The sequence below is a fragment of the Homalodisca vitripennis genome, chromosome 2, assembly GCF_021130785.1.
Source record: "Homalodisca vitripennis isolate AUS2020 chromosome 2, UT_GWSS_2.1, whole genome shotgun sequence".
In the NCBI taxonomy this organism is placed as follows: domain Eukaryota; kingdom Metazoa; phylum Arthropoda; class Insecta; order Hemiptera; family Cicadellidae; genus Homalodisca; species Homalodisca vitripennis.
This window is the reverse complement of record NC_060208.1, coordinates 94,414,801-94,441,558: the sequence shown is the minus strand read 5'-3', so window position 1 is coordinate 94,441,558 and position 26,758 is coordinate 94,414,801. Positions and strand designations below refer to the sequence as shown.

General features: G+C 32.7%; 1 protein-coding gene across 1 annotated transcript in view; it reads left to right on the top strand.

Moving 5' to 3' along the window:
* The window catches only part of LOC124354371 (neprilysin-2-like), a 35,083-nt gene that overhangs the window by 4,891 nt on the left and 3,434 nt on the right, over positions 1-26,758 (top strand). The window contains exons 3-13 of the mRNA XM_046804774.1: positions 511-617; positions 1,601-1,739; positions 2,963-3,168; positions 4,440-4,616; positions 6,770-6,987; positions 7,604-7,759; positions 7,986-8,129; positions 11,396-11,492; positions 20,547-20,715; positions 21,314-21,432; positions 25,121-25,252. Coding sequence (XP_046660730.1) covers positions 511-617; positions 1,601-1,739; positions 2,963-3,168; positions 4,440-4,616; positions 6,770-6,987; positions 7,604-7,759; positions 7,986-8,129; positions 11,396-11,492; positions 20,547-20,715; positions 21,314-21,432; positions 25,121-25,252 — 1,664 coding nt within the window. The remainder of the gene's footprint in view (positions 1-510; positions 618-1,600; positions 1,740-2,962; positions 3,169-4,439; positions 4,617-6,769; positions 6,988-7,603; positions 7,760-7,985; positions 8,130-11,395; positions 11,493-20,546; positions 20,716-21,313; positions 21,433-25,120; positions 25,253-26,758) is intronic.

Here is a 26,758-nt window from a genome sequence, read left to right as displayed (position 1 = left end):
TTTTTCGAAATATCAAGTAGTGGATTCTAAACCTTTATCTGTGATTTCATTTCTTTCAGAGGTTAAACTTTATACTCTTATATATCTAGCCATTCTTTACAATGAAAATATTTCTTGACTTCCAGAGGAACATTACTTGTAGGTTTAATATTCAATCTCCGTGCCGATCGTTATCTTTGGTACACGATATTTATTTATTAACTTTGTTTAAGCTTTGCTCCAGAATACAATTTTCATGCTGCGGAGTACTTATGAGTAATAAATATAATAAAGTGGCACAATGATTGTTCTTTTGATTGAAAACATAGCTTACATTATCTCTACAAATAATTCTCTTCAACAATATTTTCCACACTGCCATCACAAAACATCGGTAATCATATAAATGTTACAAACACGTTGTAAGAGTGGGAATCTCTTTATTATAACATATGTCCATTAACGCATTATACATGATATTCCACGCCTTTCTACCTGCCATCAATGTATATTAAGACGTTTTGTCAACAGCTCAGAGAATACTGGACTATATGGACCCCTCTGTCAGACCGTGCGATGACTTCTACAGATTTGCTTGTGGTAAATTCCTTCGCACCGCAGTAATACAAGATGATAAGGTATGTTATTTATTCTCGAAATAATATTATGTAAATGGCATAAATATTAAAATTGTGTGGTTAATACTAGGCATTAATATTTTTTGTATTATTCTCAATAAATCACCTAAAGTTTATGCAAAAATTTTAATAAAAGTTCAAAGTATTTTAAAATGTTATCCTTGTCAGTCACTATAGGATTCTATACACTCAAAAATGTTACGATTAGAAAATACGGGCAATTGACACTAATAATTATAGTCCATATCACTAAGCTTAAACTATGAGGGATAGTATCCGAAACGATTAGACATTTATTGTGTAAACAAATAAGAAGATACTTTAATTTTAGTGAAATTGCACCTGTTGTATAATTTTAGTGTACCCTAATACGTGACCAAACTGTACATACGGTAATGCCCGTGTATGAGTGCAGCTTTGTTACAACGTATGTACGTACGGGTGCACTAACACACACAAGCCTATGTTACATGTAACATATAACAACGCGCGCCCGCATGGGTGTAGTAGTACATATAAACCTTTATTACATTTAAAACATATTTTTCTATTTAAATTTAAATAGTCGACTGCCTTCAAATGTAGGCAGTTCGTTTGTTCAAGTTCGTGATGCCATCAAGGAACCATTGAAGAATATACTTCTCGAGAAGTCGTCACCCACAGTAGGAATCAAATTTATGAAATATTTTAGCAACTTTACCATGAAACATTTTGAGGTACTTCCTCCGTAGGGTAAATAGTGCATTATTTATTTCTCAGTTTGGGATGTATATGTAACACGGTATGTATGAACTTTGAAAATATTGTAACAGTCTTAGTAGTTGTATCTTAAAACATTTTCCATTAGGGTCTTATTTATTGTAATTATGACGGAAGGCATTGTCGCTTTAATTGTTACTATTTGTTTAATAAACATCACACAAATCTGAATTAAAAATATAAATATATTTGACAATTTTCTCATAAATACGGTGCTATTGTAGACGGAAAACAGTTCATTTGTTCAAGTTCGTGATGCCATCAAGGAACCATTGAGGAATATACTTCTCGAGAAGTCGTCACCCACTGAACCACATCCTTATAAATCAATGAAACGGTTATATTCTCTCTGTTTGGATGAAAGTAAGTATTAGGTAAACTAAGAAAGTACTACTTGTTTCAGCCAAGAAAGTAGTCTTATTAACTAAATCAAAGTTAAATCTTAAATTTGAGTATCGATAGTCTTTAGAATATTATGACATACCTTAGTAACTGCAAGGTATGGATTATCAACAAAATCGTAGCTAAAATTCACATTTGTAATAAAAAAAAAACAAAAAAGTATGATGTTGATACTAATGATACTTGAACTCAGCATGATATTCATTTAAATAATGCTACAATACGTTTTTATCAACCTAAGTATGCCATTATTATATTCATATTTTTTACGTTCCATTAGCTGTAACAAGTATTGCTTTATTAATAATCAATATGAATTGTAAGAACGATGAATATTGATGCATTGTGTGTGGTATACGAATATGTTAAAAATTTTATCGTATACTAGTTGATTATTACAGTAATGAAGTAGGCTGATCATTGACGAATGTGATTTATTAAGAACGAACTCCCAATACAGCGAGCACGTCCCATAACTCAGTGTATCCAACGTACTATATTTGTAGCATGTGTGTGTGTGTGTGTGTGTGTGTGTGTGTGTGTGTGTGTGTGTGTGTGTGTGTGTGTGTGTGTGTGTGTGTGTGTGTGTGTGTGTTATTGACAATGCGACAGGAAATATTGAACTCGTTCATGATAACTTTTTCCACCATGAATATGGAGTTTCGTGTGATCAGGAATGTAGGTTTTGCGCAGTATCTCAAATTGGTGCTTGACGTTGTTGAATGAATAGAAGACTAAACTTTCCTTATTAATTTAAACTCGTTTTTAATTTATTTCAGTTTATATTGTTGGTAATGTAAACATTAGTGCTCTAGTTTTGTTAGTGGTTGGGTAGTCCCAACAAGAAAATTGCAGATGATACGGACTGATCACGGACGTTTGCATGGCACGCCTATATTTAATACAACCACATATGATCAATACTACCCGTTTCAGACAGACACGAGTATACCTGTATAGTAAAAATGATTCGGCATATGTATACGAGTTTCACGAGAGAGTTACTTAGCCGGTCTAAATAAGACCATTTTCCAACAAGCATTCATTCCTGTTATACGAAACTCACAGTTTCTCTGATAAGCAATTCATAAATGATATTTTTAAGTCAGTTTTTTGCGACAGTAATACACAGAAACACACATTCCTTATTTTGTGCCACTCATATTTGATTTGCATTCCTACAGAAAAGATTAATGCCAGAGGCGTGAGCCACGCTGTCTCCAGACTCCAGATTGCTGGAGGATGGCCTGTGCTGGGTAACTGGAGTGAGATCGGCTGGAGCTTCCTGGACACAGAAATAAAACTGACAAATCTCTTCATCAATGTTCGTAGCCTCTTTAAGATCTACGTAACTGAGGATTTAAAAAACACTAGCAGACGTGTAATAGAGGTAAGCCGTTGTATAATGTTCTTATATTAATGTTTATTATAGTATCTTTAAAAACAGACCTTTTCTAAAACATTCTGCTTCCAAAAAAGGTAGTAACAATGGTGATTTAAGAAACAACGTGAAAGTTCTTTTGAATAAAAGCCGTTTAGTAATAAAATAATCAATCCGGTTCAATCAGAAGATATAAGTACATTTTGTTACAACTGAAATATAACCAACTCATTCTCATGGGATTTATATGTACTCAATAATTCAAAAAACGTTGGAGATACAAAAAATAGGTTATACAACTTTTTATGAAATATTATAAACCTTTCTCAAATTTTATAAACGTGAAAATTGTTTTCTTTAATTTTTTATAATTAACAAAACTTGCCAGTTTTTAAAGTTTTTTTTCTATGGAACAAAATGGAATCCAAACGAACTTTTGAAGATATTTATAATCGTTAGTGTTACAAAACGTTGTGAATATTATGGTGAACGGATTTTCAGAATAACTTTTCTCTACGTTCATAAATAGTAGAGCAGGCTGTAAATCTTTTTAAGTTTCAACTTCCACTATATTAAATCAAAATGGTGAACCAAGTTAAACCAACTAACATACCCTGGATATTCGCATAGTCAATTTTTTACAATGTTTCAATTAGCTTGACCTTTTTGATACTGTTACGTTTCCACAAGTCGTCTTTTTCACAATACTGGAGTCTTTTAAGGGCTCTGGTGGTATTATGCGTGCTCTGTGTGAGGATGCAGAAAATTCGTTAAGTGCTATAATGAAGACAATTGTAATAGTCTGATTTCGTGTACAAAGTCTAACTAAAAGGAAAGCAGATCGATGTAGATGTGTGAAAAATAGTTTCATCCTGTAAAAACCAAATAACATTAATCTAAATTTCATTGAGACATTTTTACGAACAACTTACTATTACAAATACAAAGATATTGAATTTTTTAATATTCTTTCGTGCGTTAATTTAGTTATAATACAACCAATTCCAGATATCTATTAGTCATTTACTCCCCTTGTAATAATGAAAATATCCTTGAAAATATATGTATCAGCCCTTCGTATCTTTAATTTAAAAATATTTAACACAAAAATAGAACAATTTTACAATTTTTTCAGGAAATGTAGTACAGATTTTAAATTATTAAGAATTTTGAATGAATAAATAAATAATAAGGTTAAGTAGTTAAGTGTGTTTACATAACCGTATGCAGTTGAATTGCGTTACTTTAGCAACGTTTTTATAAACGTACTTCCAACACAGGTTGACCAGCCTGAATTAGGACTTGCACGAGAGTTTTTAATCAAAGGACTGAGTGATCCTTTAGTGCAAGCCTACTATAGTTATATGGTGGACATCGCAGTGATGTACGGAGCAGAAAGAGAATTAGCTGAAGTAAAACTAAACGACAGCTTGATGTTCGAGATTGAGCTAGCAAAGGTAAGTTAAGAAGAGAAATTTTAGTTTTCATTTTTCCTACATAAATGAAAACCACTCCTCATATTCCTATATATTACTGAATGATCTTCTTTGAAAAACCAAAAACCATTGATTAGAACCTGTTGAACAGTGAAAACTACACTTCTTTGTCCGTTTTCAGATATTTGGTCCGTAGCCACTGTTTTGTGAAGTAGAATAGAATAGGATAGTTTATTAGCCACAGCATATTTCAAGCAAATAAACAGGAAGGTCAGTACAATTCATGTTAAAATTTATTTATTACCAGTTAAAAAGTTATTTTTAGTCTATTGGCTGAATAAAACTCGTTTACTGAATAAAGAGCATTACTTAGTAAGACATGTTATAGTTTTTATTTAAAATAATAGTCACTTAATATTTTCACTTTAATTGGCAACTTAGTCATTAACCTAGATGCAACATACAGAGCTTTTTTTATTTTACTTAGTCTATCTTGAGGTAAGTTTATAAAATGGTTATTTCTTGTATTGTAAGAGTACATTTAATTCATAAACAAAGTTTGGTTTTCATTATTTCTGAGATACAGCACACACTGCATTATATAGATACAAGGCAAAGTGCAATTCTTAAAACATTCTCAAGATACGGACACGTCTTCCTGCTCCGGCATAACACGGATAGCCTTCTTCTGCGTTGTAAATACCTGTTCAGCATGGTAGTTTCCACCCCATACAACAAGACCATAGGTAATACGTAGCTGGAAAATACCAAAATAGTTTGTGCAAAATTCACCACAAAGGCATTTTAGAGCATAAATGCTTCGACTGAGTTTAATTTTGAGACCAATTATATACTGATACCAACAAAGTATTGGATCGAGGGTTAAGCTCAAGAATTTTGAATTTCCGTTATTTGTTTAGGTTTTTCTTTTAAGAAAAAAATAGGAAGCAGACTTTCAATTATGTGGCAATATAGACTTTGTAATGTATATTTCTTTTATGCAATTTTATGTAGAAGACAATCTACTTTTGTTCGGACATAAAACTTTCTTCTCCTTGAGCTCACTCTCTTCTGACATACAGTCTTTTTTAAATTGATAACGAATACAATAGGCTACGCTAATCTTTATTTTTTTCTTTCGTATTGTATTTGTTCATATGCATATGTATGTCTCAGTAATATATAAGTAACTCTATATTTTATACGCTACCGGTACTTTAATTAAGTCTTTTTTTACGGTTACACCTTCATGTTGCACTTGTTTATGAACTATATTGCTGTTGTAATTTTTCTTTTTATTCACGATGTTGATGTTATTTGGCACTTGTTTTGCTTATTTTTTTGCTTCTGTTTGCTTTAGCATGTATGCATGTAAACTATTTATGTAAGTTGTTTATATCAAGCCTCTTGTATTTTCTCAATACCTATAACAAATGTGAAATGGTGTATACCGTATGTAAATAAATAAATAAATAAATAAATAAATAAATAGGTTGGTTTATTAACCATACGAATACGTTAAAATATATTTAAAATACTTCACTAGAAAAAGAGTGATTGGGAGGTTTCAAAAATGCCCATCACAAAACAGGATCCAATGTACTTTATATTTCCTAATTCTTGAGTGAATATGCAATTGAACATATTGAAAATTGGATAGTTTATAAACATTTCCGTAAATTATATACTTTACTTACAGACCTGGAACACACGTTACCAAAACATAGCATATGTTTTTAAGATCTCATAATTTCATGCAACGTCCAAGATTTCAGAAAAGGCATATATCAATGATTTAAAATGAAACATTACGTCATTACTTATAATTTGAAAAGCTGTATTTTTCAGATGTAGATCAAAATAATTTTAGAATATTTAGTTTATCGATATAGCGATCTGTTCAATATAGACACACTTTATGACACATACAAGTTGAAATACAATCTTAACAGTGCAACCAGAAACAAAACTAGTTCAAGTCTGTAGAATCCAATCTTATCTGCAACCATTCTACGACACCCTTACAAATATGATATCCTTCATATCAATTTGATTATACGGTTAGGAATTAAACTGGTCTTATTTTCTTTAGACTTTGTTTAGAAATAAACACATTTCACGATATTATCCTTAAATATGAGACCAAACAGTATACTGACTATTATGCATTTTAGATAATGACACCAAAAGAAGGAAGGCGGAATCATAACCGCATGTATAATCCATACGAACTACAAATGCTAATGGAAGATATAAGTTGGATTAACTGGAAGGAACTTTTAAATGGTATAATGCCGGTGTCTGTGTCTTTAAGGGAAAACGAGATGATTGTTGTTAAAGAAGTTGAATACTTAAAGAAACTTCAGAAGCTACTTCAGAAATATTCCAATGAGTAAGTACTTCATTGAAATTTTACAATAGTGCTAAATTTGAGACATTTAGTGAAAAAACGTAGCGTTATTTCCTAAATAAAAGTATTTTCGTAGGTAAATATACTTAGTACATATGCTTTGTTTATTGTTAAACCACATACCGAGAGTTGTAGGCTATTTTCAGCTACTTAAAGTGAGTGAAGTGAGTCTTTTCTTTTAAATTAAAATTTAAGTACAATTTTATATTACATCCCGTTTGAACAGTTAATTAATAACGTATCATCAGTTGGTTATCATATGATATATTACATAGCATTACCCGCACATAAAATGTAATTTTATGTATAAAAATAATACGGTCTGAGATAATCGAAGCAATATTTACCATGTAGAAGTAAAGCTTTGAAGGCCAGATTACGACGAGAGGCAACACTCTTTTCTGTTTAATTTGTTCTAACGTCGTTGATATTAAGGTTTATTTACATACTGTACTGTACTTGTACATACTGATATTCTTAAAATCAGAAATTTAATGATATATTAATATTGATTAAAATTATTTAGAAGTATGTTTCATAAAACCGTATAAATAGATATAAAATAAATCCCCAAGTAACATTTTGCTATTATGTCCAGAGCAATAGCCAACTATATGATGTGGAAATCAGCTCGTGGAATGGTTTACATGCTAACCAATCAGATGCGAGAGAGATATATGAAGTATCTTAGCGTTGTTAATGGATCTACTAAGAGAGAGCCCCGTTGGAAAGAGTGCGTCGGTATAACGCTAAGGTATTTGTATAGTATAAGTAATATGTTCTTCAAGAACAGGCTCAGAAATTCTTTAAATTGCATAAATTATTCAACTATAGACTACCCTGAAACGGTTTGAGTGTTACACATAAAATATTTGGTTAATTTTTCCAGCAATCTATTGGATAATATATAAATGATCTCAAACAGATAAAATTTCATATGTAATTTAAATAATATATCCCGCCTCTTTTTTATATTTCAGTTTTTCACTGGCCTTGTCGTCCATTTATGTAAAGAAATACTTTGATGAGACATCCAAAGAAGTAGCTTTGGGTATGACCAACAAAATACGTGATGAGTTTATCCAAAATATTGATGAACTGGACTGGATGGATGAACAGACTAAGTACATAGATAATTAGTTACTACACTAATTAACTGTATTAGTTATGTAGCAATCATATATAGAAATGTGTATTTTTAGAGCTATTTTAGAAAACAAATATTTAAATTAGAACTCGCACAAGTCATCAGGACTTGATGGTTGATTTTTTTAAATTACGAAAACAAATGTTTGTTTTATTTTTGTGAGAAAAGAATTTATAAACGTCAAAGTCCATTGTTAAAATGTGTTAGTATTGTTAATATGCATATTATTGTATTCTCTAGTCGTTTATTTTCCTTCCAAAGGTTAAAAATTAAACTCAGAAAACTTTAATTGTAGTTGTAACAATAAAAAACAAAAACAGCATCTTAAGATTACAGTAATAAAAAGGACAAACATATTGATCGTATGTCAAAATAATCGGAGTGTGTGTGGGCGCGCGCGCGCGTGTGTGTGTATGTGATGATTGACAAATTTAACGAACAGCATTGAAACGAAAGATAAAATCGTAATATTTACTATATAGGTTTCCCTTGTGCTCGCTCCACTGCATTGGTCTCTACAGTTACGAAAAAATCTATAAATAATGCATTGATGGAAACACGTTATTAATAGAAAGGGCCTGTTCAATATAATCAACTGTTCCTTATAAACATTGTTAAATTACAGCACAACTACATTTTTAAGTTAACTACTATTTTTAGTTTGCTTCCATTAAAATTCTTGTAATCAAAGAGTAAGCTTTACAGATAAATACTAAATTGAACCATATCCGTAGTCACTAATGACACAGACTATACAGGGTGTTTGAAAAGTATGGGTACGGCTTAATATTTTAAAAACCATAGGAGATAACATCTATAAACTTTTCACAGTGTCATATGGCTATGTAAACTATTTTTCCTTGCTATTACCATGACATGCCAACCATGGGGGGACGGCCCACAGAGGAAAACATGGAAGTCTAAAATTGAAGCATGGGTCGAGTGATACCTAAAAAACACATAAACACAAAAAACAATAAAACTAAAAAACATTGGTATTTATTGTGTTTAATTTATTGTGCTATAAATTTATGACATAATTTGCTAATTAAAAAAAGTCAGTGAAAACACATTGGTTAGTAGAGTGAAACGCCGCCTACCGCATCAGAATACGACGATCCAGCCAGAAATGGCAGCGCATAATGTACTTCACAATGTGTACCTAAAACAAGCTCACTTAGTAGAGTTGAATGCCGCAAACCGCATCTCAAAAGGTTTATTCAATCAGAAATGGCGGCTTGTTTTAGGTACACATTGTGAAGTACATTATGCGCTGCCATTTCTGGCTGGATCGTCGTATTCTGATGCGGTAGGCGGCGTTTCACTCTACTAACCAATGTGTTTTCACTGACTTTTTTTAATTAGCAAATTATGTCATAAATTTATAGCACAATAAATTAAACACAATAAATACCAATGTTTTTTAGTTTTATTGTTTTTTGTGTTTATGTGTTTTTTAGGTATCACTCGACCCATGCTTCAATTTAAGATTTCCATGTTTTCCTCTGTGGGCTGTCCCCCCATGGTTGGCATGTCATGGTAATAGCAAGGAAAAATAGTTTACATAGCCATATGACATTGTGCAAAGTTTATAGATGTTATCACCTATGGTTTTTAAAATATTAAGGCATACCCATACTTTTCAAACACCCTTATAATGGTAAGCGTATGAGAATGTTTATAAAATATATTTTTTACCGAAAGTCTTAGCAAATATTAAGTACGCAATGCTTGATCATTAGTGTTATGTTATGTTAATGTTATGCGAAATGGAATACACGTTTACTATCTAAGATTTAATACAGTTTAATGACCGTAATAAAACCCATTATAGTTGTGTTTTAATTGAAGTAGGTTTATCAGACATTCAAATGTATTTTTTATTGTGGGAACAAAGTAAAATCAATTGTAACACCAGAAATATCTTAGACTGGAAGTACATTATAATGGGCGAAAGTGGGCATGTTACGACTGAAGTGGGCTTCTCAGATTTTTGTATAATTATATCTTTTTTTAGTCCAGGAAACAAGGAAAACTTAAATAAGGTACCAGAAATGTCTTAGAATAGAGTTTATTATATTTACTATAAGTTTACCCTTTTTAGTATATTTTCTTTCTTGGCCCAACAAGTCAAACTCCAAGTTGGCGTTGGAAACGTAATTAATTCGAACTAGAAATGCTGACACAAGTGTAAAGCCTAAAAACAGCCATTATAACTTTTAATTAATAACTGGAGCTATTAAACATGAACACTTAAACCATATGTATGAAAAATATAGCTACTCCCGTTACTAAACTTCATACTTGTCTCAGATTTACTGCATTATGAGTGAGTAACCAGAAAAGATAAAGCCTTTGACTTTATTATTCCTTTACGTAAACGTAAAATAGTTTACTAATCGTTACTAAACTGGTTTTTAACTAAGTATTAGAGAGAAATTCGAGTTATTTCACGGTACTTATAAAAACAGTTGTATCATACGAGGGATCAAAACCAATGCTCTTTAAAGTTAAAACTAAAATTTACCTGAAGATTGGAATATTGTACAGTGATTATTACCTAACTCTGGATCATTCTGAATGTCATTAAAAAGAGACATACCTATGATGTCTCTGTTTTTCATTCTCTTCAAAGCAGATTTAGAAGAATGAATGAAAATTAACTCAAGGGAACATCCAAGTAACCGAAACCAGCACGAAAAGTCATCTTTGAACCTTCTGTAAACTCTCTTTCCAGAATTCAGTTTGGGGTGAGAACTTTTATTTTATGTGCTGCCTTGCCAAAGAGCAGTGTAAGATATTTAAATCACGCAAATCAGTCAAGGTATCAGACAGACAGAAGGGAAACCTAAAATTTTTAGAGTCTTGCTTGTTATATTGTGTATATGATCCCCCCCCCCCAAGCTTTAAAAGGGAGTAAATGTTCCTCACTCCAATATCGTTCACTTTCCGTGTCCTGACCGGTTCATCCTTGGCAGAATAAAATGATTAGATTTGACATTTCATGAAATGTAAGTCTATAACACATTTGTTCAGATTTATAGACATGTTTTACGTCCATGGCTATTTTCATTATATTGCAGGCAAGTCCTCACTTAAAGCTTTGTTGATGTCTTCGTAGAGAACCATACCAGTCATGTCAGAACCTTGTAGCTCCCGGAGAACACTTCTGCAGTCATATTATTATTAGATTAACATATTATTTAATAGATGCTATCTGACGAAATTCCTGAACTATTTCAGAAAGCAAGCTAAGTACAAGGCTTCCCGTATGGTTTCCCACGTTGGGTATCCCAATGAGCTTACGAATACTACAAAAATTGAAGAGTTCTATGAAGGAGTAAGTCATAGAGAAATGCACGGTAATGGTTAGCATTTATACATACATTTATCTCTTACATAAACGTAATAACCTGTTAACACTCTGGATTTTGTAACAGAAATTTAGTACATATCATATAAGCAGTAATGCAATTTCTTATAATTAACCTGTTAACATAAGCAGTAATGACATTTCTTATCATAAACTTGTTAAAGTAATTTAAACTGGAATAGCTTATTTTAATCACAATATGGAATTGTTAAATTGGTAGGTTCATATATGCTCGTATCTTCCAGGTTAGTAGTAGGTAGATATCACATGTAGCTGTCATGTTCAAATGCTAACTGATGCATTCTTAGTTTAGATGTTAAATTTGTACAACACTAATGGTACGATGAAGCTCAATGTTGGCATGTTAATATACTTATACCACTACAAGATATTTTGGAACAGTACAAAACAGTAATTTTTATAAGCATATAATTTGTTTTAAAATCATGGACTTGTTTATTTGGTTTGTTTACAATTAATAGGAGATTATGTATGTAAACAGATTCATTAAAAAGGACTTATTCAATCTATGTGCAAATACTATCTCTAAAATAAATTTGGATATATTAAAAACTTCGATAGTTATCGTGTTCAAACTTTTATTTCCGCAATATTGTATACCTCTCAAAATTATAAATGTTGGTTATCTGTAAATTCCTCAAGATATCAAAATCATGTACGAACAAACTTTTCTGCGAATGACGATAATTCTAAATGCTTTTCTATGTTACTCTGCGTGCACAGTAACTAACATATAACTATACTATTTTCAATTTTTGGACTGCCGCAATCTTTAAACCTTATGACATATCAAAACAACAAAGTACAGAAATAAAACTTGTTCATAACTGGTTAATTTAAGGATTTTTACAAAATTGTGTAATTTATTGGGAAATAGCTGAGTTCAAACGTGTTTAAATAAGAATGAATTCCATGTTGAAATTTTTGTTTCTTAAGTCTGGGTAACAAGCTCATCCAAGCTACGTGCAAATACTCTCGTATACCAAGTTTAGTCTGTATCTAATTAGAACGGTTATCGTGTTCAATAGTATGAACTATATTACATTAGCCCAATTTTATAAATATGTACTGATTTATAATTATGTATTGTTTTAAGTTTTCATTATATTTTGTATTGTTAAAAAATGTTTTCGATTTTTCATACAATCTTATATAGATTTTCATTTTTATACATTTTTTTATAAATATGTTACTTAATAAATGGACAGAATTGTTAAACAGAGTTATAGGACTCAGATTTAAATAATATAAAAGGGTGAATAAATAAATAAATAATAATAAATAAAAATGCCTTTATTTCAAGCGTCTCTCAGTGTACAACTGTTTTAACAGAGTAACTCAAGTCAAACTTAAAATTAAAAACTACACATTATTTTCATGGTGCACATAAATGGTAACAAAAAATATAATTAAGACGTATTCATAAAATGAGATTTTACTCTAGACTTAAATGCTAGGATGCCCATTATTGTTTGAGGTCCCAAGGGAGGTCATTATAAAGAGTAGGCCAAAATAAGAAAACCCTTTTCTACCACCACCTCTAGTCTGACCTTTGGAAAATGGAGTAGCGCATCCTGCCGGGTGCTTCGCAGAGCCACCCCCCCACGAGCAACGAGTCTTTCCACCAGGTACTGAGGCTCCTGCTGTACCAAGACCCGGTGGATGAGGTTGCAAGTCTGCATCCTACACACGGCATCAGTTGGCAAAAGACCGGCAGCCTCACGATAGGCAGATATACGCACCCGTCTACGAATGTTGTAAACGAAGCGCACTGCGGTGTTCTGCAGCCTCTGCAATCGGGACATTTCCTCCCTGGTAATGCTGTTGCCGTATGCAGGAAAACAGTAAATAGAGCACTGACAAAACTAATGACTGGACCAGCTGCAGCTTAGCAGATTCTGGCAGTATTGATCGGTACCTGTACAGACCTCGCAGCCTTCCTAAAGCCAACTGGGAAACATGAGTGATGTGATCTGAGAATGTGAGGCCCCTGTCAAGCACCACTCCCAAAGTCTTGACAGTATCACTCACCATCAACATTTTGTCCACCAAGTTTAACGTGCATATCTCCAAGCAGGATTTTTTTGACAGACAGTTGGCGTGGGCAATATGAAGAATCATGCATTTTTCAGCGTTTCAACTTGAGACCATGCTTCCGTGACCAATCATCTATTCTCTCCAGATCAGAGTTTACCCCTGCGAAAACTTGGTTAATGGAATCTGACTCATAAGAAAAATGCAATTGACAGTCATCAGCATAGGCATGCACCTTGCAGTGACTTACACAGTTGGACAGATCTGCAGTGTAAAGGGTGAACAAAATGGGCCCCAGACAGCTCCCCTGCGGCACACTCCCCTTAATTTCTCAAGGGGAGGTGAGATATCGGTACCCAGCTTCGTCACCTGCAGTCTTTTTTCCAAGTAAGACTTGAACCAGACAATTGCACTCTCATGAAGCCGAAATGCTTTCAATTTCGCAAGGAGCAAACTATGGCTTATGGAATCAAATGCCTGCGAAATAATCAAGCATGATTATAGAGCTACACCTGCCGGCGTCCCCTCGACCCAAAAACATCTGCAAACATATTCAGCAATGCAGTGCAAGTGCTGTGGTTCTTTCTGAACCCTGATTGCAATTTTGGAAGCAAATTTTCATAATTAAGGTATTCAACAATCTGGCGAATTGCTAATTTTTTCGAGTACCTTGGACATTGCTGGCAAGACTGAAATTGGTCTTAGTTCACTGAAATTTGAGGGATTATGTTTTTTAGACAATGGATGAACTATACTTTTTTTTCCATGACTGTGGGAACTCACCTTTTTTCAATGACGTATTCATTAAGTGAGTTATAGCTTCGATGGCATATGGACTGACGGCTTTTATCATTGCAATGCTTAACTTGTCCACTCCAACGGCTCTAGAGGTTTATTTCATTTATTACCGATCTTACTTCATACTCTGATACTTCTTTGAATTCAAAACTCTTTTTTTCGCCATTGTATATCTCTTGGTTGTATGAACTTATCAGATCTTTCGTTCACTTGATAGAATGATCCCATATTTACAAAGTACTCATTCATTTCACTGACCTTAAATGCTTTTGGGGGGAGATTATTATTCTTTTTACCAACAATATCGCTTTGCTTCAGGACACCTCCAAAAAGCTCTTGGATCCTTACAGTCTGCCAGTTTATCTGCGAAGAAGTTCTTTTTTGCGTTTCTTATAGCCCCATTCAATCTATTTCTCGCTTTTTTATACTCCGTCCACTCAAACTCCTGCCTACTCTTTGCAAATTTTGCTCCTTAGTTTATTCTTCAATTTTGTTAACATGATCACTTCCTCATTTCTCCAGGGGGCTTTTTTCTTTGTCACTCTTTTTGTAACAAGAGGTGCCTGTGCATCATAAATATCTATGATCTTGGAGGTTACAAAAGCGTTTATGTCCTCCGTATTATTCATATCTTTGGCTGCTTCCCCATTTAACATTCTGTAGCATTGCAATTGCGTCAGTTATATTAAACTTTGAAAAATCTCTGTAATGTCACAAATCTGGCGATACATTTCTCTCTCTTCAGTTTCAATGTACAGTAAATGAGTTTATGATCAGTAATGTTCATTTTTTCTGTAATCCGTTATAGTTGTAGCATCAATAAACGTCACACCTCTCTAAACTGCATTGCTTATTAGTTATTATGTGATCAATCAACGTAGCAGATCTGGCAGTTACTCGTGTCGGTTCTGTTATGTGTTGCACGCTGTTATAGAGTTTTAGGAGGCGACGGAGATATTTGGTTTCATGGCAGGAATTTGACAACAAATCTATATTGAGGTCTCCTAAGCATACAACTGAGTCAACCTCAATTGCAATGTCTACAAAAAGTGTCTGAAACAAAGAGCCGAGACAAGTGTAGCTCACATGCGGTGGTCTGTACACTACGGCTACACAGAGTTTAACCCCTCTAATCTTGAGTATCAAGGAAATCAGTTCTATGCCTGGATCAACACTCGTTATTTTGGATCCGCTTCAAAGACCATCCCCTGTTTAATGTAGAGAGCGACGCCACCTCCAGTGCCAACTGCTCGGTCAGCTCTCAGGAGAGTGTAACCAGGTATCTCGTAATGGTCCAGAGGGGGGGTACTTGGACTAAGCCAAGACTCTGTGACGCCGAAAATATCAAAACCGAAATCAGTTGTCAGTGCAGACATCTCATCAAAACCCGTATTAAGTGAGCGCATATTCAAATGCGCAACACACAGGTTCTCACCAGTCCGTTTCCCGACACCCCTGGGGAAGCCGGTCCCAAACCTCCCTCCTGGGATGGTAGAGGGCTCAGTTCCGGATCCAACCCCAGGGTCAGAGGATCCACCTGGGAAGTCGTAGCCGCCGACCTCCCCATCAAACGCAGTGCCGCCGGGATCACCGCTCCAAACAAGGGAAGCCAGACGCGCCACACCCCTTTCGATTGAGATGCCTCCCATCGCGGGCGAGATGTCTCCGCCGCCACCCAACAGTTGGCCTCCACGAACATGACCCCAAAATTGTTACACATCAGATCAAGTTGTGTGTTTGAAATCGTAGAGAGCTTTATAACCAATGTCAGAGCGAATTATTATGCTGTTTACATATATTTTGGAATTTGGAAAATGAGTTTTTTGCAGTAAACAGCAAATCAGCCATGTCATGGAGGGCCTCGCGCTTACCATGGCCACCGTTTGTATCCTGGACCTCCCCTGTAACCCCATCCCAGGTCGTTCGTGCCAACATGGATATGAATTATATCAAGACTGTAGCTAACATAGCTTAACAATACTCTCTTTAAGTCACGGATTCGAGCGCCTGGATAACATTCCAGAAAGGCTCCTTTCTCTAACAAACCAGGTCCTACATGACGGATCATTGAGTCACCCACAACTAGAAACATTCTTTAAACTTAACTGGTCAGTAGTCACGACATTATTAGTTTTCTAGTGGGTGTAACAATATCTGTAGCGTTACATTTCTCTTTCTTACTGCCAACTTCAGTACCCATGCTGTCACGAACACCCCAGGAGCAGCCAGCGGCCCCCAGCATTTAAGCGTGTCAAATGTTTTTCTATTTCTAGTCTTACGCTTTCTTAGATTAGAGTTGTTCTGCAAGTCAGACACTTCACATGCTTGCACATTTTCATTTTTTCCGAAAGATGGTTCCGTAACGGTATTGTTCACAGTTGTACTAAGTACTTGAAACCTATTCCTACAAACTACATTCGGAGTACCCAACCACACCCGCCTTTTAACCGCGTTTTCTTAGACCTGAATGAATTGAAAGAAAACGAAAAATATAGAACTTTATATTTATAAAAAACTAAAGATAAATATGAGTTACAATTAAATCAGAACTACAAGATTAATTTGCCGAAAAGAGTTTTACATGTTTTATATAATGAAAAGATACCTACTAAAATTAAAAAGCAATTAGTAAAAATATTTAATTGTTGTTGGTAATGTTATGATTAAAGATAAAAATGTATAAAGATTAGCTTTATAGAATGAATATTTTTAGTTAATTTTTCAATAATTTTTAATAACGAAACATAATTATTATCAAATTTCGTCATAAATGTCATAAATCGGAAAAGAATTTAGTTTCGATCAGGACAGAATATTTATTTATTCTTAACATTTATTTACATTTTGTTAACAATATTTACATTCTTGTCTTCATAAGATTTCAACAGATTTGTTCATAAATTTTGCATTCATTTGAAAGAATTTCTATTTGTTTTTTATAGATGTTGTTATGGGGTTGTAAAGAGTTTTTTACATTATTTTCCTGTAGAATTTACATATATCTACCTACTTGTATATACCTTTTATGTATATATATATATATATATATATATATATATATATAAAACTTTCCAACATTGAGCTTCATCGTACCATTAGTGTTGTACAAATTTAACATCTAAACTAAGAATGCATCAGTTAGCATTTGAACATGACAGCTACATGTGAGGTCTACCTACTACTAACCCGGAAGATAAGAGCATATATGAACCTACCACTTTTTACACTATATATATATATATATATATATATATATATATATATATATGAGTGTGTCTGTGTGTATAAATTTTATATATATATATATATATATATATATATATATATATATATACAGGGTGTATATTATGTCTGGGAAACACCCAAATATATCCTTTAATAATTTAAATATAAATTTGAAAACCTCTTACAATCGTGATAGAGATTGGGCATCTACTTTTTGGAACAATGTTTTGTTATGTCACACCAACGGGGGACGTCCTGCCGAGGGGTATCGTGAATATTCTTAATGGAAGCCTATACCTTGTGATACATAATTTTAAAGGTAATAGCTTACTGAATTGAATGCCACAAACCGCATCTCAAGGGAATTATTCTATCAGAAAATAGAGCATTTTTAGTATTGAAAATTTACTGATGTTTCAACAATGTAATTTTAACATGGTTCTTGTCACAAAATGTGTTACACTAATTTTTTAGCATTTTTTTAAATGTTCAATTAAATAAAACAAAAATTTCATTTTAAGCTGGTTCTTTTAGCACAAATTTGCCAGTTTTTATTACAGTACAATTACTGGAAATACTTATGTTATTGATTTCTTATTACAAATAAAAAATAATGTATGCTGTTAGAAAAGTCTTACAACAAACGTTTTTACCTGCATTTGGTGTCAAAGCAATTGTTCGAACTGTGTTCCTTCTACGGTTTGACAATGAGCCAATCTTGTGTAAAATGATTCGACAGAGTTGCCTAACATTTCTTCAGTTATCAAAGCAATCTCCTCTATAATCCTGTTTCTTAGGTCTTCCAAATTATGAGGCTTTCTTCTATAAACATTGGATTTTAAATGACCCCATAGGAAAATAATCGATTGGTGACAAATCCGGAGATCTTGGAGGCCATTCGATTTTCTCCTCTTCGGCCAATCCATTTATGAGGAAACCTTAAATCCAAATACTCTCTTACCTGTCTCCCATAATGGGGTGGAGCACCATCCTGCTGAAACCATACATTATCAAAGTATTCTCCTGATGCAATTTGAATAGCTGGGATTTATTTCATTTTGGAGCATATTGTAGTAAAGTTCGGCATTTAAATTTCCATTTGATGAAAAAGGGTCCAACAATTTTGTTACCTAAAATTCCACACCATACGTTCAGTTTTTGTGGTTGCTGTGAATGGGGACTCAGTAATCCAATGTGGGTTTTCACTATCCCAGTAACGGCAATTGTGCCTATTAACATTGCCATTTAGGAAAAAAAAGTTGCCTCATCAGAAAATAGTATGTTGGTCAGAAAATCTCTATTTGTCATCACATTTGCGCATCACAAGTTCACAAAACTCAACTCTTCTGTCGTAATCATCCTCACTTAACTGTTGGACTAAATGAACTTTAAATGGTTTGTATTTATTAATTTTCAAAATCTTACTCACAGACATAGGGTGCATATTCATGTTGCTGTGCAGCTTTTCTGAGCGATGTATGTGGGTCTTCAATAAATGTTTGCAAAACATCTAGTGCATGTTCTTCATCTGTTGCAGATTGTATCCTTACCCGACTTTGGCCCGATTATGTACGCTCCCTGTCATTTCAAAACGCTCAATAGTTTTTTGATATTGTTGAAAACACTTATGGGATTCCTTTCTGGGAAAGTGTCATTAAACAAATTACAAACTTCCCGATAAGATCTTTGACGATCGCCATATCCTCGCATCATCAACAGAGCAATTCGTTCTCTTTCAGACAATTCCATTAAAATGCCAAATAAAAACTGAACTACTGTAATTAGATAACTTGTTGACAGCAATGCTTCAGAGACACTGATTAACTCGACAGGAATGATATGACCTTTGTCCATTTGTAATTCCCAAGCTTAGACCTGTCTAGTGAAAGCTCCATGCTCAACAAACTGAAACCTGTAGACCAGATGATTAATAACACAATAATGTTTCTCATAGGCTAGTGACCTTTTGTCTCTTTAAACCCTTCCTGCTGACTGGAAAAAACACCAAGTACAGATTCATAAGTAATCAGAGAAAGTGACTCATAAGTTTTATTCATTGTAATAAAAACTGGTAAATTTGTACTAATGAAACCAGCTTAAAAATAAATTGTTTATTTTATTTTAATTGAACATTTAAAAAATGCTAAAAAATTAGTGTAACACATTTTTGTGGCAAGAACCATGTTAAGATTACATTGTTGAACATCAGTAAATTTTCAATACTAAAAATGCTCTATTTTTCTGATAGAATAATTCCTTTGAGATGCGGTTTATGGCATTCAATTCAGTAAGCCTTATTACCTTTAAAATTATGTATCACAAGGTATAGGCTTCCATTAAGAATATTCACGATACCCTCGGCAGGACGTCCCCCGTTGGTGTGACATAACAAAAACATTGTTCCAAAAGTAGATGCCCAATCTCTATCACGATTGTAAGAGGTTTCAAATTTATATTTAAATTATTAAAGGATATATTTGGGTGTTTCCAGACATAATATACACCCTGTATATATATGTAAGTATATTTATATACAAATTCTGTTGCATTGACTAAAAATATTTGTACATAGTCAATTATTACTAACAAAATATAAAATGCCCCTTAATGTCTTATTGCAATATATTTGGTCATGTGTTAAAGAGGGACATAATAGTTTTTGAATTTGAATTTTACTGATAAACAAGTACATAAACGCAAGAAATAAGTAATACTCATTAATGTTTTATATTTAAATATTTATACATCATTTACAACATGATAGCAAGTTCTCTGTTAAATTATTATCGCTTATTAATGTTATATATTAATAGAGCAGTTATAGTACAAATGAAATATACTGCTTTATCTTCATTTTTGTGTAAACATTGGAATACGCTAATGGTATATCTCGTGAATCATGATATCAGATAGACCATCTTATGCAATTGATATGATTTTTAGCTGAACATTAACAAGGATAATTACTTCGAAGCTCTGCTTGACTTGTCACGTTGGGAGTATGACTACAGGTACCGCCTACTGCGAGAGGACGTGAACAGGACAGACTGGAGGAGTCAAGGTCGTATTACTGATGTCAACGCACATTACAGTCCCGCGCATAATTCAATTCGTGAGTAAATTTTTTGAATATAGATGATAAATTTGTTTCAAGAGTTACAGAAACTTCAAAAAACTGTATTATTACAACAAATCACAAATTTCAATGAACAATAGCCTCTGGACTTTACGAATTTTTGGTTTACAAAGTTCACTCAGCTACTGGTAACTGCTAGTTACCAATAAATAAACGTCAACTGAAACATTACATAACGTACTTAAACCACATTAACAAGACACAATATTGATGACTCTTGGAACAATTAGAAAATTCTTTAAATTAATAAATGTTAATGAAAACACTACTTTTCCAAATTTTTTAATTTTTGGACGAGGCTTTTCGAAATGTTATGTTCATTGAAGACTCTTGGAGCAATTGGAAAATTCTTTAAATGTTACTAAATGTTAATGAAAAGACTACTTTTCCAAATTGTTTATTTTTTGGGCGAGCCCTTTCGAAACCAAATGTGAAACCAGGAAGATGAAACCTTTGGTTTCGAAAGGCCTTAACATTAACATTTAGTAATATTTAAATACACAATATATTGTTGTTAACTTTCGAGCTGCAAAATAACAGTTTTGCATATAAAATATACAATATCCTGTCGTAGAAATTCCTGCTGGTATCCTTCAACATCCCTTCTTCAGCGCTCGAGTACCCGAGTATGCGAACTACGCCAGGATAGGGCTCATCATCGGCCACGAGATCACACATGGATTTGATGATATGGTAATTTAAACATTTTTGGATTTAGTTTTGTACATTAAACCATATTTTAAGGACATATTTAAAGCATATTGCATAGCATTTAATCCATATATTCTTACAAAGACTATAAAATGCAAGTTTATATTTATCGTTAATTTGGTTCAAAATTCTTAGGGTACGTGATTACAATGATTATGTTACTTACTTGAGCACAACTCAATACTAGAGTATATTGTATTGTATATTGTAATCGTGTACTACATTTATTTCTGAACCGCACATCCAGACTAGAAGATATGCCTTACAATCATGTTCTAAATTTATTACTAAACCGCACATCAAGACTAGCAGATATTATATACAATCGTATAGTACACTTATTACTAAACCTCACATCAAGACTAGAAGATATTCTATATAATCGCATGATACATTTATTACTGAACCGTACTTCGAGAGTAGAAGATAATATATGCAATCGCGTAATACATTTGTTACTGAACCGCACACCAAGACTAGAAGGCATTCTATACATTGATATATTAAATTTATTTCTAAACCACACATCCATAAAATTATTTTTTTTCATATTTAGTGAAAGTAGTTTATAATTTATCGTATGGTATTAGTTAAAGTATTTATTTTATTGATCTTTTTTATGTCAAATTTCAACACAGCTCAATTTTTTATAAGTTTCAGTCATTTAAATGTTAAGCCAAAAAAGCCATTAATAAAGACATATTCTTTAATAAATGAGTTTCAGACACAGAGGAGGACGTTGTACGACTTTGGCTATTCCTTTACCAATCAACTATCAATGTGTCAATATAGTAATCATTACAACTTCTTAAACATAAGCCTCCTACATGTTGATTACTATCTTGACATAGTGACTATAGTGATACATTTCATCTATTCTAAACGTATAACAGTATTTTATATCTATGTTATACCATCTTTAAGTCGTTTAGTTTGTACACAAATCTATGATTTTATTGTGTAACTTGGCAATACCATATTAATGAGTTACTGACAAAACTTAAGCGTTCTTTGCCCTTCTCACTCTTTCACGTGTTGTTGACAAAACACTCTCAACAGGTTTACTTTGCCTATGTTCATTCTCATCTATCATATTGAACGATCTTCTGGGGAAATTCCCCTGCTTCTGAAAAAGTGTTTTTTATCCAAAAGAAAATAGTAAGCTGATAAACTCGGCTCTTTTTCGGGACCAATGCAGGAAGCACTTTAGAGATTTGCAAGTACTTCTTCTACTTTATCTTTTCATTCTTCAGATTCTTCTATACGTTAGAGCGAAACAAGAAAAGTTTTTAATAACAATCACCACCACTCAAATTTCACAAGAAACTCTCAATTGCTCCAGTATCCTATTCACAAAGAAAGCTTTCTGGAAAGGTCACCGCTATATACATTAAAATTTAAAATCATATGCCACTTTCAATGAAGAAAGAAAAATCGCTTCCAAGATTCAAAATACTTTCAAAAGACTATCTACTCTATCACTGTTTCTACAGTGTAGCTGCGTACTTGGCTTCTCAGTCAGGATTTTGAGGCATCCGACTTGCTATAAGAAAACAAAAATTATACAATTTGTTGTGTATTGGTGTATTAGAAATTTAGTTCAATTATTCCAGTATACAAATTGTAATAATTGACAAGTCTGTGCCAAAGCATTGTCCTTGTAAGGCGCCTGTGACAATTATGTAAATAAATAATAAATAAATAAAATAACGATGTTAAATATAAAGAATTTTATTACTGTATTTAGCAGAAATAGTAACGAAAAAAACGTATGTTAAGTATAACAAGTATTTTAATTAAATTTAAAAGAGGTTAAACATATATATTTAAACTGAGAAATGTGTAAAACAATACAAGCTAAGTCAGCAACCTATTGGTTAATATTTTGTAATTATTTGGATGTGGATCAATTATTGAGTCGTAATACTAAATGTATTTACTAATAGTAGTTAACCATGGCTTCACAACAATTTCGTAGGCTTTGCACGTGTCTGAGCACTTATGGTTCGAGTAAGTTATATTTCCTATCTCAATAATGAGTTTGCCTTTCAGCCACGCACAAGAAAGAATGTTGATAAGTATTAATAGCCATTGTAACTTACTCCGGTCGTAATATTTTTTTTATCTGTAGTTAATTTTTGCCTTTTTTCCGATCAAGAAAATATATATACATATACAGTTATGAGAAGTCTACTTCTGTCACTTCTGTACAACTAATATAGGTTTTATAACAGTTATTAAATATGTAGTAAAAATAACACTACTTGTTCTGTCATATCGTCAATGATAGCAGTTACTTGCTGCTTTGCTCGCAATATTGTAGGTTTACACCGGTATGAGCATTTCTGGTTCGAGTGAATTATATTTCCGTGGCCAATGTTCAGTTCGCATTTTTGCTGCGATTTAGAAATTACGTCTAAAAGCGTATATATTTTTATTGTAATTTAATTATATTTTGGTATTTTTTCCCATGGTTGATTTTTCTTTGTTTCTCGATGAAGAATATAAATATAAATCATAGATCAGAGAAGTCTACTTCTGTCAAAAGACAAATAAGATTGCATTATAACAGTCTTTATATTTATACTCAAAGTTGGGTAGTAACTTTGTGTTTTATGTCTAATAATTATAATTTACTAAATATGTACATCTTAAGACGTATTTACAATTACATTATTGACGTAACTGCTTCTTTAAAAACTTATAACATTTTTAATAATTTAGAACGTTTATAGCTGGAATGTATATATTTCAAAGGCAATGTCCAGCGAAGTTCCATCTAGCATAACTCTTACTTCAAAGGCACTCTTCGAAATCAAATTCTGTCCATATTGTGTTGTAGGATATTTTCTAAAGTAGAGTACTCACCTGATCACTGAATTTGAAAACGTCGTGAAAACTGAATGTTACTCAATAGAGGCTTTACACACTACATTTAAATACAATTTTAAATAGTGGTTATATTAATTACTATTTATTTATTATTTAATGATACGAACTTAATATCATTGTTGGTTTATCATAGGTATAAAAAATTATAAATACTTTATATCGACCTTTATCGCATACTTTACTTAGAGCCAGTATGGTTAAACATAACCTACGAAGTCCCCTTGATTCTCCACTGGGAGGCAATAAAACATAACATAAAATATCGTCAATAATTATATTCATACAACCGTGCATTTCCAAAAACATATCTAGTTCACATTCCTCTTTTGATACGTTTCTAAATAAATCTAAAATTACTTGATTAACATTGACTATAATATTGTAAAGGTATCACAGCTCATAAAAATATAGTAATTGTTGTTGTTTTATATTTTGACATTGAGTAGCCTCTTGTAAACTTTGGGATCTATCTTCAGATCTAAATTGTATACTCCCTATATTTGGTTGTAAAAATTCGGGTGAATTCAGCAGTCAGATTTACCAAAACGTCAATACCAACAGGGAGTAAGATATAAAATATAGGTAAAATAAACTATCTACATTTTATCGGTTGCTGTTGACAGAGTTAAGTTGGTACAAAAGGAACAAAGCTAGGATATTTGTTGTGATTAGATTGAAATTTTGTCAAAATATGAATTATAGTATGGATTTTGAACATTGGTCTATTGTTGGGGCAGAGTACAACGAATGATACAACTTTGATGTGAATGTTTTACAGGGAAGCCGCTTTGATTTCCAAGGTAATCTTAAAGACTGGTGGGAAAAGGAGAGCAAGGAGAAATTTATCAAGAAGAAGAAGTGTATAATAGACCAGTACAGCAACTTTAAGGACAATCAGACTCAACTACACGTATGTAAAGAAATGCATAACACATATTTTATAATATTAATTAACTATAGAGATAGATAGTAAATCAATTATTAGGTTTGATAAAAAGTAATATGAAATAACTGGAAATACACTGGCACAAGGATATTATCCCTTGTATATTAGATGTATATCTTGCATATAATTAAAATGGCATAGGGATAAATTTTACAAATTAAAAAATATATGAAATTTAACAGAAATTGGAAAACTAGGTATAAGATGGGACAGGACGACACCAGCAAAACTCAGATCTGTGTGGACGATATACGAGTATCTCTGTTTCTGACTACCCATTCAGAGCTAGGGGATGTTTTGGACCATTAAATATTGAATAGCTTTCTTGGAATTTAAAGACTTGACTCTACCTTTATTGCATATATTTTTAAATATGGTGTTTTTCTTACAAAACTTTCAGAATATTTTATGAATATAAAACCCCATCCCCACCTGTTCAGACACTAAATTATGTACTACTTTATTTTACGTCTATCATTCTATAAGCATGGGGGGTCTCTACAAAACATGTTGAATCTGCAAAATCACTTAAACATACGATCTTTGAATCAATTTCACCTATAAAGTTTCTTCTTAACCAGGATGGCTATTGAAGTTTCAAGAATTATTACCAAATGTAATTATATTAAAAGCTAGAACGTTATTGTATAATAGTTCAATACGTAAAACTTCGGCAAATACCTAAGTATGTCCCAGATGTTAACAGTAATGGAAATTACTCAGTATGGAGCTATAGTGATAGTGTTACATACATTTGATTAGACATTTGGTATTAAAACATTTTCTTTTTAACATTACTTGTTAATACCTTTTATTTAATTTCTTAGTATGCTTAAATTAAGATAGCAACATTTTAAAACCCTCGTTGGTAATAACACATAAGCATTAAATTTTAAAAAACTATTTAAAAAATAATGGGACACCTGTGAACTAACATGTGTGTTCTGTTCAAAACTGGTTATAAATATACTTTACGTGTTGTTGAATACAGAGGAGAGACGCAATTATGTTTAACATCTTGTTTTATTTCTTTAGATATAGTTATTATTTCCAGTCGATATAAATATTATACACTATATATACAGTGTATACTATATATACAGGGTGTCAATTAAGTCTGGAACCTCTTTTTTAATTTTTAAACCACAATATAAAAAAATAACAAAGTTCACACGCGCTTACTGGTGATAGTAACGCATACATCTGCCCAATTACCGACCGGATAATCCCTTTGGGGGACGGTCCACAAGGAATCAGACAAAATTCGTAAATAGCAGCATAGGTCAAATTTGGTATCAAATTAAAGGTCTTACTTAGCAGAGTACAATGTCACAAACCGGACTTCAAAAGGTGGATTCATTCAGTAGTTATAGCTATTTGAATTTTAAAACAATTGAACAATGTAAATTATTAAGTATTACAAGTAAACACCAATTTTTAAGTACCTGTGATCAAAGTAAGTGTTCAAAA